The 16,817-nt window shown below is 40.4% G+C and overlaps 1 protein-coding gene across 8 annotated transcripts in view; it reads right to left on the bottom strand.

Moving 5' to 3' along the window:
• The window catches only part of rttn (rotatin), a 69,013-nt gene extending 63,324 nt beyond the window's left edge, over window positions 1-5,689 (bottom strand). For 3 of the 8 annotated variants that reach the window (XM_053611767.1, XM_053611768.1, XM_053611766.1), the window contains exon 1: window positions 1,741-4,665. In XM_053611767.1, the coding sequence (XP_053467742.1) occupies window positions 1,741-2,040 (300 nt within the window). In that variant the 5' untranslated portion in view covers window positions 2,041-4,665. Of the gene's footprint in view, window positions 1-1,740; window positions 4,667-5,452 lie in introns of those variants that run through there. The other 5 variants (XM_053611770.1, XM_053611771.1, XM_053611769.1 and 2 more) reach the window with 4 other exon arrangements.
• Window positions 5,690-16,817: the final 11,128 nt, after the last annotated feature.

The raw sequence follows: 16,817 nt of genomic DNA, 5'->3' as shown, positions 1-16,817 counted from the left end.
TTGGATAAAACTTTAAAACGTTCATAGCTTTAAAACGTTTATTTTTCAATAAGTTAACATGAGGGATAAAAGACAGCTTATTATCAAAGCCGATACCAAGGAACTCGCTCTCTTGAACAACTTTAACGGGGAACAGAGCTGTCAGAACTGCAAACAGACAGTTTTTGTTTGTGAGAACTTGAAACCATCCTGAGTGGACCAGGAGTGCATTTTGTTTATCTTCGGTTGGATTTTTTCGCTCGATAGTATGCACGTACTTGCTCCTGTAGCCAATGCAGATGTCGTCTAGATATAAACTACACTGAACGTTAGAACCAATGACCTTCACGATGCTGTCTATTTTAATACTAAATAGATGGAATACTACCTTGAGGTACTCGGAGTTCTTGTTTGTGTAGATCAAGACAAGGTGTTTGCTATCTTTACTCTAAAAAGTCTTAAAAATATTTTCAAATCGAGACTGGCAGGTAACCTCTAAAATTCATTCGATACAGATCCTTTAAAATGCCACGCGTCCACGTCGTGTCATAGGATTTCTCCAGATCGAGGAAGGCAGCAACAACATGATCCTTTCTAATAAAAGCGTCATGAATATAGCTTTCAAGACAAATAAGATGATCTGTAGTGCTTCAGCCTTTCCTGAAACCACACTGGACGTTACTTATGTGACGTTCAGATTCCAGTACCCAGACCAGGCGATCACTGACCATCCTCTCCATTGTTTTGCATAAGCATTTGACTGCTGATGTCTTCTCTTATTATTATTATTATTATTAACGTTGTTGTTCTTATTAACTTTTATATGTTTTATTTTTCTGTGTACTGCTTAGTTTGTGTACAGCGCTTTCAGAAGCTGCTTTTAAAGACGCTTTATAAAATAAAGTTTATTATTATTATTATTAAGCAGCTGGTTAAGGCTATAGGGTGATCATTTATGGGATCACTGTAGTCTTTTCCTGGCTTTTGAATAGGGATTATTTCTGCTTCATGCCAAGCAGGTGGAATTCTGCTCCTCACCCAGCATGGAGCACAAAAGAGAGAGCTGCACAGCGCCGCGGATCTCCAGCAGATTATGTGTCAGGGATACAAGGATGATATACTCAAGCAACCTGAGGAACAAATTGCTCAATTTACTTGATTGACCCTTCGACAAAGCCTACTGGGAGTCTGAGAAATATTTGATGATCAGTTATCCTACACAGAGCAGTCCCAGGGAAAGTCTTTTGAGGGCAAGACCAGCTGATTGATTGGATCGAGCCATTCCAACCTCCCACCTAGGTGAAGTAGGAGCCAAAGTACCGTGTTGAAACAATGGACTCCGCAACAAACCGTATTTCTTTTTCTCAGGGACCAGGATCTCGGGTTGCAACTCACAGCAAACGAGCAGTCTCTTTTCCTATTTCTTATAGTAGTAAAGACGTAAAAAAGAAAAGAAAAAAGAAAGAAAGGATCTATTAAACTCTGGGTTCTTACAGAGTGGTGGAAAAATCTTTATAGCTGTGACCCTAGCAAGGGGGGCACGAGGGTTGTTTTCTCTTATCCAAGGAGAAGACCCTAGGACTGCGGAGGGAAGGAGCGCGCCACTGTTCCTTTCACGCTCTACCGTCATAAAGATGGGTCCAGTACCGTACCCAGTATTTGTGATTGGTAAATCAAATGTAAGCTGTACTCAGAGTGCATTACTGAATACACACTGGCAGATTTGTGGTGTGGTTAGTGTGATAATCTGTGCTGCAGTACCGTAGAGAGTGTGTTAATGAGCTGCAGCACTTCCTCCTGCAGCGGGACTTCAGGGAAGTTAAACCAGTGCAGTAGGTTGATAAAGAGCTGTCGCTCCTGAACAAGATCAGCGGGGGAGACGAGACTGAGCTGAAGCTTGGAGACAACGTTCCTCAGGGAGCGAACTCGGATCTCCACTAACGAGTGAGCTGGGGAAAGAAAAACAATAATAACAACGGCAACACAAATCCACGGAGCATGCCCCGGAGGAAGATCACCTAACATGACGTCCAGACTGTCACACGGGCATTTCACACTCATACATGGCCTGCACGACTACCTGTCCTTGAAGGAAACCTTCACCCTGAAACACATTAAATGGGTTTATATTGAAATATGCATGATGTGCTGAGCAATTCTGGGGCTTTGTTAGCCGGCGTTGTATTTTCAGAATTCCTGTGAGAAGTTAGCGGTTGTCTGTTGCACTGGTGTTACAATTGGACACCGTTTTAAAAAAAAAGAAAATAAATTTAAAAGTTCACCGATCTTAAACACATGGCATAATGGGAAGTTTCACTGTTGTTAACTCTAAAAACAAAAAAGATCAAGACCTCCTTTATTTTCCAGCGATGTTCAGCATCATATTAATGAGATCTCAAACATAGAAGCAGTGGAGAAAGTAAAAACATTTGCACTCAGTGTACCAGAATGCAATGCAGCTATACATCGGAGTTGTATTCAGGTAGTTGGAGATCTATGAGATGACGAGCACGATGGCGTTGATGACGACATTTGCTTTGGAACCTGAACTGTTTGAGCAAAGTGTACAGATGAGGAGGCGACGGTCTAAAGGACTAAAGGGCTATTCGGAGGAGCTTGCGATTTTTCAAAATTACCACAGATTTTACGCAGATTTGGGACGTCAAGCCGCATCACAACGTGCATTCAGCCAAAGCCTTCTTCGATTCGCGTGCGGCAAACGTGAGTACAGCTAAAAGGTCTCATTTATCAACAAACATCACTGGGGAATTGCAATTTTGCCAAATTCAAGTAGTTTTCCACACAAAAAAAAGCACAAAATAAACTTCACAAATTTCATCACAAAATTGGAAAAAGGCTGCAGCAAAATCAAGCAAAATATCATTTTAAAAACTCTGCGAAATCCCGTATGGAATTATTAATCCTGTGTGTCGTTACCTGGATGATCAACGGCTGATTTTATGTTTCGTGAGAGTTGTTGACGAGTCCCTTGTTTGTCCTGAGCAGTTAAACTGTCCACTGTTCTTCAGAAAAATCCTCCAGGTCCTGCACATTCTTCGCTTTTCTTCAACATGCATCTTATGCATATTTGCCCCCCTTTCCATCGGCGGTTATATGACGTCGAGGTCCATCTTCTCACGCTGAGGACGACTGAGAGACTCGTACACGACTATTACAAAAGGTGCACACGTTCACTGACTCTCAAGAAGGCAATACATTAAAAGCCAGGGGGGTGTAAACTTGTGAACAAGATGATCGGTGCAAACTGTTTTATTTTAAGATTTTGTTTAAAGATCGTATTTTTTCCATTTAGTACTGCCCTTCAGAAGCTACATAAGAAAACTGTCTGGGCGTGGCCTAGCATTCTAATGAAACCGCTTGATTGACAGCCTCCCAGCCTGCCACAACACTCAGGCAGAACAACACAAGCACGGATAATCAGGACTGTTCGATCTCGTACTTACAGAGTGTGTAATCCAGGGAATATTTTTGCATAAATATCCCCAAATTGGCAGATGATGTTGGAGGCTGGATTTTTCTTTAGAACAGTGGGCAGTTTAACGGCTCAGGATAAACAAGGGAGTCATGAACAACTATCACAAAACATAAAAACAGTCGTTGATCATCCAGGTAACGACACACAGTGTTAATCAAGGGTATGTAGACTTATGGACTGGTTCGGTTTGTGTAAATTTAGTTATTATAGTGTATTGTAGACTATATGTAAACATCTGTTATGTGAAATAGTTTATTCGGGGCAGTGTTAATAAAAAACTAAATGCGCTTTTCATGATCCCTTTTATCAAAAACTTTTAGCAGATTCCGCAAAACATATGTATATATAACTTATGACCTCACCTGCAAACCTTGATATTACCATATATGACATCGAACGTCACTGAAAATGGAAAAAAAATGTTCTCGTCCTATCAAACTCCATGATGACACTTCGCCAATGACACGACTGTGGTGAGTCTCATGACTGAGAACCTCACCTGGTCCTTCAACGCCAGCTTCGTAACCAAGAAGGCCCAGCGGCGTCTGTACTTTCTGCAACGGCTGAAGAAAGCCCATCTCCCACCCCTCATCCTCACCACGTTCTACACAGGAACTATTGAGAGCATCCTGAGCAGCTGCATCACTGTCTGGTTCGGAAACGGCACCTCATTATATCGCAAGGCCCTGCAGCGGATAGTGAAGACAGCTGAGAAGATCACTGGGGTCTCTCTCCCCCTATCAAAGACATTTACACCACACGCTGCATCCGCAAAGTCGCCAGCATTGTCGACGACCCCACACACCCCTCACACACACTCTTCACCGTCCTTTTAAATTATATTGTCATTCCTTGGCACCTATTTTCTGCTCCACCTGTTATATCGGACACTTCCACACTAAAACTGTACTGATCAGCACTACACCGTCACTTCCTGTGCCTACTGTCCTGTTTTAGTAGTACTGTACTGACCTGTGCTTTTAGCACACGTCTGCACGTGCACGTTATGTAGAACGTTTGTAGATCTTATTTAGTTCCGTGTCATCTCGTGTGGTTAGTGCGTTGCTTTATGTAGCACCGTGGTCCTGGAGGAACGTCGTTTCATTTCACTGTGTACCGACAGTAAAGCCACCTGAGCTCCAGGACACAACCACGTCATACAGGAATAATAAAAACACAGCACCAGCCAACACATTAGCACCAGAATCACTCAACAAACCACAAATACCTCAATATAAACACATTTGATATGTTCCAGGGTGGACTTGTCCTTTCATTCTAATTTAGAAAGCAAAGGCAGAGGTAAACGGGGCGTGTCTAATTAGCATATTCATGAATATCATGCATATTCATAGCTGCTGCTCCAACGCGACAAGGTTATTCGATAAGCAAACGACACAGTAACCAATCTAACTGTTCAAAATAAATAATTTTCATGTTTTTAAAACGGCATGTTCGGACAAAATTTAACATGCTCACCCTATTTAAATATGAATTCATTTTTATTCAGTTGAACAACTTGTAGCTAACGGTTAGAAATCACCATGACAACAGCAAACTAACCTAGAGCTCTGTTATCTAGCTAGATAACGACAATATAATAACACAGTGAAGGTATATTAAATGGGTATTTTAAAGCCCAGTGTAACTGTTAGTTTAGATAACATTATGGGGGGGAAAAAATAGCGTCTGTTAAGCGTTAAGAATAGGGATAGTGTAAGGGAAGCTAACAGCTAGCTCTTTATCAAACTCTTTATCAATGTTTACACTTCAACCACTTCAGCACACGTGCACTTAAAAAATAAATTAAATGTTGATACTAACTTTTTACCAAACAACAGACACTGCAAGTGTAAACTGTTTATTTAATATATATCATCATTCAGAGATTTTCACAAATGTAAAACTATCAAAACACACGGCTAAAGTCGACTAGCTTAGTAGTTAACATTAGCTGGAAGGCAGACGTCAGCTTACCGAGCTTTTTAATGAGCGATGATATTTCCATTTCGATGTTAAAATTAACTCATTACACAGACTTTTAAAACTTTTCGAAGCTGCTCGTGTTTCGGTTTAACGTCCGTGTATTTCTAACAACACGGACGCGGCTTTGTTTTTAACCACGGCGCCAGTTTCAACTACTTCCGGCTCTGTGACAAACAGCACAACCGGCTGTATCCTGAATGTCTCTCTGTGCCCTATATTTGTGCACTAAGTGTTCCACAATACAGTAATGGTCTCTGCGCCCTACGCAGTGCACTACGTGATAATTCGGGATTCAGGCAGCGACAGCGCTGCGATGGCGTGACGACTGCTAGACACATGAATGGGTCAGAGTTGCGGTTAGGGCCATAATTTTTGGCACCCCTAAAGTTAAAAGAGATTGAGCGAAAACATTACACACAATTCTTTTCCTAAGGACTTCTTTAAAATAATAATGATAAACAAACAAACAAACAAATAAAGTAGTAGTACTAGTAGTAGTAATAATAATAATAATAATAATAATAATAATAATACATTTACAAAAATATATGTAGCAAAAGTATTGACACCTCTAACATGATTCAAATGAATGCAAATAACATTGTAGTCCTTAAAAATAATAATTACTTAGTATTTATTGCATATTAATTGCTCTTAGTATCAAGAAACTGTTGTTGTCTTTCACTAAAAATTATGATGGCTGACTCATTTTTTGATGGTTGTGGCAAGACTGCCTATCCTTTAAAAGAAGCCTCCATCCTGATAAAATGTTAAATATGTTTTTTTTTTACTGAAATGATTGTGATGTGCTGAGCAATTTCGTTGCTTTTCTAGTTGGTGTTGTTTTTTCATAATTCCTGGGAGACGTTAGCGGTTGTCTGTCGCACTGATGTTACAGGAGGACACTGTATGTTTCAGCATCATCCATCCGTTATCCTACAGAGGGTCACGGGAAGCCTGGAGCCTATCCCAGGGAACTCGGGGCACAAGACAGGGGACTCACTGCATGGGGTGCCAACCCATCGCTGGGCACAATCACACTCACACATTATGGACAATTCAGAGATGCCAATCAGCCTACAGCGCATGTCACCGGAGTGCTGGGAGAACATGCAAACTCTGGGCACACAGGGCAGAGGCAGGAATCGAACCCCCAACCCCGGAGGTGCGAGGCAAACGTGCTACTAATATATTACATCTGTAATATACTGTATATCCCCCTTACCCACCCCAACCTTGCCAATATTTTTGCATTAAAAAAAACTTGACTCAACACCATTTAGTACAAACTGATGAAGCTGTTTGGACAAACTAAAACATCTTGACTCTTCAGCCCTTCTAAACCCATCCATCCATTGTACATACCACTTATCCTACACAAAGGGAACGGGAGCATATCCCAGGGACTTCGGGGCACAAGGCGGGGGACACCAACCCATCACAGGGCACAGTCGCAGACTACGGACAATTTGGAAATTTCAATACGCCTGCAACACTGCAAAAGTGTCTTTGGACTGGGGCACGAAGCCGGAGTACCCTGAGGAAATCCCAGAGGCACAGGGAGAGCATGCAAGCTCTGGGCACACAGGGTGAAGGCGCGATTCGACCCGCTAACCCCAAAGGCGTGCGGAAGTTTAATGTTAACCAGTTTATTATTTGTTTGGTCAGTAAAAATACACTGCAATGCTTAAAAATGTAAACTTCTGCTGTCCATACCAGTCTACACAAGTCACAAGTAGCTAAGATAAACAGTGATGAGTCGGTAACTAGTCATGACTATCTAGCTAGCATTAGCTAACTCAACCTCACTGCAAGCAGAAATGTTAACACTAGTGATGTTGGAATCGGCAGTAGCCTCGATATCCTTGGCATCAATCACCATTTCAGTAAAGTTAGCCACAGCACTTGATGCTACATTAATATCCATTGGTTGAAAATAATTCAATATCTCTAGTACAGCAGCCAATGCTGCTATCGCTCTCATTCCTTTCTCTTTTTTTGCTTTCTCTTAGCATCTCTGCTACACCAATTTTGCTCCATTTTCAAACTTCCTAGGCATCAAACACATACGCATTCTTCTCTGACGAGTACATGCCTAGATGGTCTAAAGATGAAAACTGAAACGAGACCAAAATGTTTTTTTTAGGAATTAAAGTGTCCACCAGTTAAGCTCAGTGGTTTAAATAACCATAAGTTGTTCACTTGAAAACTATCAATCATTCATCTAAAAACTTAGAGGTATTAGAAGCCTGTATCGGCCCTACGGTTAGTCCGTCATACACACGTCAGATAATAAAAGGTATCATTGCTAGCAGTTTTTCATTTCATATGCTCTATTAAAGCCAAACAGCACACCTTTGGCATTTGCACTGTACATCTATCAGTGATTCAAAATGGCAGCACAAAAATCAATCTCTGATGGTTTGCACTATCTTTATTGGAGATCAATATTGGTATATCCTAGCAGATCTGAGAGGCTTTTTTTATCAGACACTGATACTGGAGTAATTTCTACTAAAATGAAAGACAGACAGTGTGGTTAGTGCTAATCTTACATCAGTCAATATATACATCAACCTGATGTGTTTCGGGCGTCGGTCCTGTTGGTAGATGAGGCTTATTTGGTGACATTTTAGATCTAATATCATGAAATGTCACTTTGTAGGAGTCTATTTTGTCATTTTAAGAGTAGATTCGTAGTGTATGGGCCTTGTGTTAATGCTGTAATTCAATGTGCATGTGAAATTCAGATATGATATTTATATATGATATTATATACGATATATATGATATTTCCTGCGGTTTCCTCTGGGTACTCCGGTTTCCTCCCCCAGTCCAAAGACATGCACTGTACAGTAGGCTGATTTGCTTTTCAAATTGTCTGTAGTGTGTGAATGGGTGTGTGAGTGTGTATGTGAATGTACCCTGCAATGGATTGGCACCCTGTCCAGGGTGTCACCCGCCTTGTGCCCTAAGTCCCCTGGGATAGGCTCCAGGTTCCCCTGTGACCCTGTGTTGGATAAGCAGTACAGAAAATGGATGGATGGATGCATGGATATTTCCTGTTCTGTTGATTCCTTGCTCGCTTGAGAACACTGGTAGCACCTATTCCTAGCTCTACAGCTACTGTTGAAAAACAGCAATACACCCACATAACACGTTATTATTCCCAATCAAGTGTAATTACTTTATACTCTCATTATGTGAACGTCTCTGTGTTCTGTACTTACTGTGATTCAATCTGTACATGTTGTCATCTCTACAGTACATACCTCATTAAATCCTTAACGCATGTCATGTTAGTTTCAACACTTCGGAAAGGGAAACGCTAGCCTGTAGCATATGAGTGATTACCGTAGATAATCATTTGGACGGGTAGCATGATGGTGCAGCAGGATTGTTGCTGTTTCACAGCTCCAGGGTCTCCGCTTCAGTCTTGAGCTCAGGTTACTGCCTTCTCTTGTCCTTGTGGATTTCCTCCAGATTCTCAATTTCCTCACAAATCCGAAAAACATGACTATCGGTCAATGAGCAACTCTAAATTACCCAAAATGTGAAGGAGTGTGAAATTGGGTGTGTGGATGGTGTCTCACCCAGGGTGTATTCCTGTGTATTCTCATTCCCAGTGCTCTAGTGTTCACAACCCTTACCAGGATGAAGCACTTACTAAAGATGAATGAATTCATTATTTTGACATTTTCCTGTACTGAGGAGAAAAAAAAATAGTTAGCACATTTGCCTCCACCTCCAGAGTCGGGGGTTCAAATCCCGCCTCCACCCTGTGTGCACAGAACTTGCATGTTCTCCCTGTGTTTCGGGGGTTTCCTCTGGGTACCTCTCCAGTCCAAACACATGTGTTGTAGGCTGATTGGCTTTTCCAAATTGTCCGTAGTGTGTGAATGTGTATGCGGTTGTCGCCCTGCAGTGGGCTGCCATCCTGTCCAGGGTGTCCCCTGCCTTGTGCCCTGAGTTCCTCCAGGCTCCCAAGAGACGCTTTGTAGGATAAGCGTGACGAAAAATGGACAGATGGATGGATGGTTTGTGATTATGCATCATTTTTCACATATTCATCTGCTGTAGGTTTGATGCCACAAAGCATAAAGCACAGGAATGACTTGTTATTGCTTCAGTACTGAAAAGTTGGATAAAACTCTAAATGTCTGTCTCTCATGTCTGTCTCATCCTAAGACCTTTATTATTAGCATATAATAATTACAGTTCTGTATTCATCTTATCTAAATCTGTATAGACAGAATTCAACTTGCAACATAAGTGAGTTTGGAGTCTGCAGGTTTTCTGTTCTTTTCTCAGTACAGGAAAACGTGTCCAATGTACCGTCCATGGTAATCACACATATGTCACAGATGTGGTGGATAGACATTAGATTGAATCTTTGTGCTTGCTTCTGTTCCCATTTGAGTCTGCGACCAATCTAACACAATGTGTGTGAGTAGGTTCAGGTCGAGTCGTCGTTCTTTATTCTCTGTGTGAAAGCCTGTACTGGTAATCAGGCTTGATCTGAGATCACTCATTCACATCACTTGGTTCACAGGAAATAGACAGCGCCTGTGTGTCCTTGTGTCTCTATGACTCATCGTTTTCCACCTCAAGCTAAAAATCATTGTAAAAATCGGTGCATTTCTCTCAGTGAGACACCCTTTCTCAGCAAGACGTCTCCTCAGACAGCAGTGTGTCTCGGCAAAATGGCCCTCAGACCTTCAGAGTTATTTCTGTGTTCATTTTTTACTTGTTGGATTCCTGTTCTCCTGTCCTCTGGCACTGTCTGAAAACTTACCAGGTTGAAGGAATACTGGTTTTCTGATTATTAAGAATGCTCTGTGAGGAATATTATTGGACATAGCTTGAGGAAAGTGATCAGCCGATTATACGTTCAACTCCAGAATTATTGGTACCCTTCATTATTAACATTCAATGAGCTTACAATAATCAGTACCAATCAGTGCGTCTAGCCATCACAATTTGGCCCTCGTCAAAGTCGCTTAGACCCTTGCACTTGCCCATTTTTCTCGCTTCCAACGCATCAACTTTGAGAATTGACTGTTCACTTACTGCCTAATATAGCCCACCCCTTGACAGGTATCATCGTAATGAGATAACCAATGTTATTCACTTCACCTGTCAGTGGAATCGATATAATGAGACTAATTGCCACCCTTACAATTTAATATCTGGTGAAGTCACCCTGGAGAGCATGAACTGCAGAAGAGCACACTGAGACTTTTCCTGTGATGTCTTACAAGGTTTGAAACACTTGTAGAAGCTCCTCGATTCTTAAGTTTGCATACGGAGAGTGATATGACTGAGATGCAAAACATTAATGTGATGCTAATACTCTAGTGTCATTATCGTGTTAAAGGATCCATCTACATCCGTGTACATACCACCTCCTGGCAGAAGCAACCAAGAGTTGAGGTGATGATGATGTCATCAGTAATGATAATGATAATGAGTCTTTATTTATCACATATATATATGCACAGTGAAATTCTTTTCTTCGCATACCCCAGCATGTCAGGAACCTGGGGTCAGCCATGATACAGCACCCCTGGAGCAGAGAGGGTTAAGGGCCTTGCTCAAGGGCCCAACAGTGGCAGCAAATAAGGGAATCAGAAGAAATAAATCTTTTTACTATGGACTGTACACACACACACACACACACACACACACACACACACACACACATATATTGTATATAGCAATCAGCCGTAACATTAAAACTGCCTGCCTAATATTGTGTAGGTCCCCCTTATGCTGCCAAAATAACCCATCGAGGCATGGACTGTTTGCTGTGGTATCTGGCACCAAGATGTTAGCAGCAGATCCTTTAAGTCCTGTAAGTTGTGAAGTGGAACCTCCATGGATCGGACTTGTTTGTCCAGCACATGCCGCAGATGCTTGATCGGACTGAGGTCTGGGGAAATTGGAGGCCGAATCAACACCCTGAACTCTTTGTCATGTTCCTCAAACCATTCCTGAATAATTCTTGCAGTGTGGCAGGGTGGAAAATCCTGTTGAAAGAGGCTATGCCATTAGGGAATACCGTTGCCGTGAAGGGGTGTACTTGGTGTGCAACAATATTTAGGTAGGTGGTACCTGTCAAAGTAAGATCCAGATGAATGCCAAGACCCAAGGTTTCCCAGCAGAAAATTGCCCAGAGCATCACACTGCCTTAACCGGCTTGTCTTCTTCGCGTAGTGCCTGTAATGACTGTCTTCTGTGAAAATACAGTGTTGATGTCGTATGAGAAAAAGTGAAAAAAGACAGATAAGAAATTACAGCGAAGCTGAACTGTTATTTGCCATGTTTGCTTTGTTCTGAAGCCATGTTTGTTGATCACATCCCTGAAGAGTCTGGGAAAATCTTAATTAACTTAAGGACAATCCAGTTGTTAAGGCCAAAAAATCAAAAATCAAAATCTATTTGTGGAGGCCGGGGCGTGCTCGAGTGGTAAGGAACTCACACCTGTTGGGAATTCTCTTAATGAATGCTCCGTGAGACAAGGCAAGGATAAGAGGGAGAGAGACACGTGCCTCGAGAGACTTGGGGAGATTGCTACACTATTATATATGGGGTCTCTCACATTTTCAATATGGGTTAGGATTGCATAAATCTATTAGTGCAACCCAGGTTTAAGTTTCACAACCTGAAAGATGACAGTTGTCCTGTTGTCTGTGTGGGAAAGGCCTAATTCCTCGTGTATACAAAAATTTCGAAACTAGCACTCTCATCCAAGCAAGTTTAGCCACCATTTGACATTGTATAAGAGCAGAGGAAATGTTATTGGGAAAGTACTGAATATTATAATCGACTCTTCTGGATTAATAGCTATCATGGGTCAAGCATGGGAAAACTGGTTATGAATACTGGAATAAATGTATTAATAGGAAGAATACAAACATTTTGAAGCCATAATTTGCCTTCTATATTCAGGTTTTACAGCAGCTGACTCATTTACTTCAGAATGACTCAATAGGACTCCATCTGCTGCAGGTGTAATTAATGCAAAGTCTGTTGGACACCTTAAGGGCCCTAAAGAGGGAACAGGGGCTCGAAGGAGTGAAGCAGCCTCATTTTCTCTCCCTTCATGTTTTCCTGTATCTGATTATAGGCATCAAGTTCAAGTTCTTTGTTGATATATGCACGGGGAAAATGCTGTTTAATGACACCCGTAGTTTGCAATTTCACCTTAATGATTCAGAAACTGCCACGTTGCTTTCCACATTCGTGTGTAGTATCCATGGACAAAATAGACAACTTTTTCAGTGAAGATAGAAGGGTTGGAAAGACTGGGTGGTTTTACTTGAATTTTTGAAAAAAAAAAAAAAATGCCAAGAGAAAGGTCTTAATAAAGTGAATGTTTACTTTCTGAGGCATACAGGCATATGTATCATATTCAATGGTAGCTTTTTCCTACAAACATCTTGTTCAACAGCTTGTTCCTTTGGTGGAAAGGTAGTCTTCCAGAAATGACTATATAAGTTGTTTCAGATAAAAGTGACTCCCAAATTAATAAATGCAAATGGAAATCTGAAGGAAATCTATTCCAACCCTGATTTTAGGAAAATACGAATCAAAAAGGTCAGAACCTTACAATTTCTGTCTGATGTGCCAATAATACACATTTTCTGCTCTGAGGAGCTGAGTTTTCTTGAATTCATGCAGGGACCTCTGACTACCTTGCCATTGGCACAAACTGTCACTTTGAGGCACTAAATCAGCGTGAGTGATGCTCTGGACACGCCGAACAAACCGTGTCTCCCTCCTTCGGCTTCCTCTAGAGGTAGGACAAATAATCCTATGTGGATTTTTAAGTTTCAGAGTAAAGCTAAAAAAAAAAAAAGATTAGATGTGTTGAGGACATTGCTTTAGTATTTAAATGCCTATCCGAGTGAAAATTAAAAAAAAAAAAAGAAAAAAAAAGTTTCAATAACACATGAATAGATAACTCCAAAGAGTTTTTGCATATACATTAAGTGTAATCCTTCACTAAATTTAAAATTTAAAAAATCAGTGCGAATGTTACAGGATTTACACATAGAAATATTTATGATTATGTGATGACTGAAGACTTGTATGATGACAAAGAGGACATCTACATCTGCTCCATGCATTCTCTCCAGTGGTGTCCCACAAGGCTCAGAGCTTGGTGCTCTTCGTTTCTTCCTCTTTACCTGCATTCTGAGTGAGGTAATATCCTCACATGCTTTTATAGCACCGCTATGCTGATGACACCAAATCATCTCTTCCTTTCCTCGCTCAGACAGTCATATTTCAGCCCGTATCTCAGTATGTCTGGCAGACGTCTTGTCATGGATGGCAGCTCATCACCTGAAACTAAGTCTCAGACAGACTGAGGTGCTGGAGATTCCTCGAGAACTCTCTTCACACCATATGACAATGCATGAAACCTTGGTGAAACTATCATTCTCTAGCCATATTTCGAGACTTACCCAGGTCATACAGGTTCTCCTTTGCAACATTAGATGGATATGGGAATTTCTTTGAAGACCGGAGGGCTTGTTCAGTCCCTTGGGATCTCAAATTGGACTACTGAAATATGCTCAGACCTCTGTAACTGATCCAGGTGCATGACTTGTTTTCAATATGTCCATAATTTCCTGCATCCACTCATTGCTCAGATCCCTACACTGGCTCGCTGTGGCTGCCTGCTGCTTAAAATTTACAACACTGAAAGGTGAGGGGAGGGGGGGCAAATACAGGCTTCAGTTATGGCCATCGGGGTCAAGAATTTGACACCCCTGAATTATTTGTACTAGTATAAGGATATATTTTTAGATAGAGACTGCAAAGCACTTCTGTAATTCTCTTTGTATAATTCATTCAGAAACTCCTTTCCTCATATGTTGCCTTGAGATATGTGAGTTTTATGTACTCTTTTGAAATGACCTGTGCATAATTGTACATTTGAGGATGATGATGATGATTGTTATTATTATTATTATTATTTAAAAAAAAAAAACATTTTAATGCACATGGCATGAAGGAGCTCTATCTCCTTCCATCACCAACATTTTAATAGCAACAAAGAAGTGGATGAGGGACACAGGGTGGCCAGATTGGGCGTAGTGCCTTCCTATTGTTGGTCCTTTTCTGCTTATTATCACACTGGGATATTATAACAAATTTTACAAAGTAGAAGACCTGTTGAAGGTTTTGGTTGCTATATCAAAACTCAAAGTATATGCTGAGTATTAACTCCATTTCATGGTCCTTCGGTGTGTAGAAATAAGCAGTAAATAAACCTAGCAAGTAACAGGTATTCATAGACTACGTTTATATGCACGTCAAATTCCGTTTAAGGTCTATAATCGGGTTGAAGCCATATTCAGAATATGATGTTTATATGCGTACAGGCATCGGAATATTCCTATATCCTATATATGTTGCAAGTTGTTTATACATGGTTGTTGCAAGAATTTGGTTGTTTAATAAATAAACAATTCGCTTTAAAAATTAAGAAGAAATCGTTTTTTAAGAGGTTGCTGTCTGCAACCTAACTAGCTCTCTCGCTCTCCCCCCCCCCCCTTGTTGATTCATTGACTTATATTTATTTGCTAGCTGTCCTGTATAACAATATGTAATCATATATATTGTAGGATAAGATTTTTATTATTATTATTATTTGTTTATTACATTCTTTATTATTATTTAATACAACTTAAATAAATAAAAATAATTATTTATTTTCTTTTTCTGTTGTATTATTTCATTATTATATATCTATATATTTATATAAACAGCTCAAAATAATGATAACAATTGGCATAAAACCCAACATTAAATGGTTAAAGGTCAGGGTTGTAAGAATGAATTGTGACACAATGCATCGTAATGCAAAAAAAAAAAAAAAGGTCACAGTGTGCATCGTGGAATTCAGTGGAACTTATATATTTATTTTTAAGATATGGTGATACACGTTATAATAATTAAAAAGAGTTCTTCAGTAGCTTTCAGATGACAAATGATGGCCATGGAAGTCTGGCATTATAGCCGACTTTGGAGATCTATTTCTACTACAGTTCTCCTTTCACTTGAATTTCAGTTGATTTACATTTTTTTTTAGTAAATGCACAGCAAAATAGTTCCAGTCAGGTCTTCACCGCATTACAATTCCATACCACTTTGCCAAGTTAACTGAAATAATGGAAAAGTTAGGCTGCTGTCCACCACAGCACACAGATCTAATAACAAACAAAATGATAGAAAACTAACGTGACCATGATTCAAAGTGGAGGCTTTAGCCACTGATATGGAGTTATTAGAGAGAGAGAGAGAGAGAGAGAGAGAGAGAGCGAGCAAGATAAAAGAAAGAGAGCGCGAGTGAGAACGTGTGATAAGCCGGTGAACAAGTAGCAATATTTATTTATTTATTCAAAGTATTTTCTGCAGTAATAAAAAAACAAAAAAACCCTGTGAACAAGTAGGCTTATTGATATTTATTTATTTGTTCTATTTTTATATTATCAGCATGAAATGAAAAAAAGTGCATCAATTAAAAAAAAGTGCTCTCCAGTAACTGCATATCAATGGCTCAAGCCTCCATTACTAGCCCTAAAATTACGTTTTGGAATTAGCAACGAAGGCTTGAGATCCATCCATCCATCCATTATCTGTACCGCTTATCCTTCAGGGTCGCGACGAACCCTGCACAGGGTGCCAATCCAATGCAGGGCACAATCACACACATTCACATACCCACTCATACACTATGGACACTTTTGGACATGTCAGTCAGCCTACCGTGCATGTCTTTGGGCTGGGCGAGGAAACCGGAGTACCCGGAGGAAACCCCTGAAGCACGGGAAGAACATGCAAACTCCATACATACAGGGCAGCGGGAATCGAACCCTCAGCCCTGGAAGTGTGAGGCGAACTTTCTAACCACTAAAGAGGCTTGAGATGGGATGAGTAATAAATTAGTTCCACACACAAGAGCATATTAAGGACAAAAACCTGACAAATGTCTTGAAATAAAACATCTGAACAATGTCTTGAGGTGAGGTAACTGTCGTAGGCTATAAGCAGAATAATTGACTCCGGATTCTTCGCGTCGTGGCCGCATTTCCGCCTCAGGGTGTGCGTTATTTTCTAATAATTAAACGTCAATCATTCCTTACTTCATTTATATTTAAGATATGGTGAACCTGTAGTACATTCTGTTTACGATAATAAACGTCTGTCATATTTGGTTTATTTAGTTTTATACGGGCAAAAATGCACCTAGTTTTGTATCGCCAATGATCCAGTCGTCATTTTTCTTCATTCGGATTTTGTTCAAAATATTCTGAGAATCGATTCGAATCGTGAAGTCGGT

Source organism: Ictalurus furcatus, chromosome 23 (genome assembly GCF_023375685.1).
Source record: "Ictalurus furcatus strain D&B chromosome 23, Billie_1.0, whole genome shotgun sequence".
NCBI lineage: Eukaryota > Metazoa > Chordata > Actinopteri > Siluriformes > Ictaluridae > Ictalurus > Ictalurus furcatus.
The sequence above is the reverse complement of the archived record's forward strand: the minus strand, read 5'-3'. Positions and strand labels throughout refer to the sequence as shown.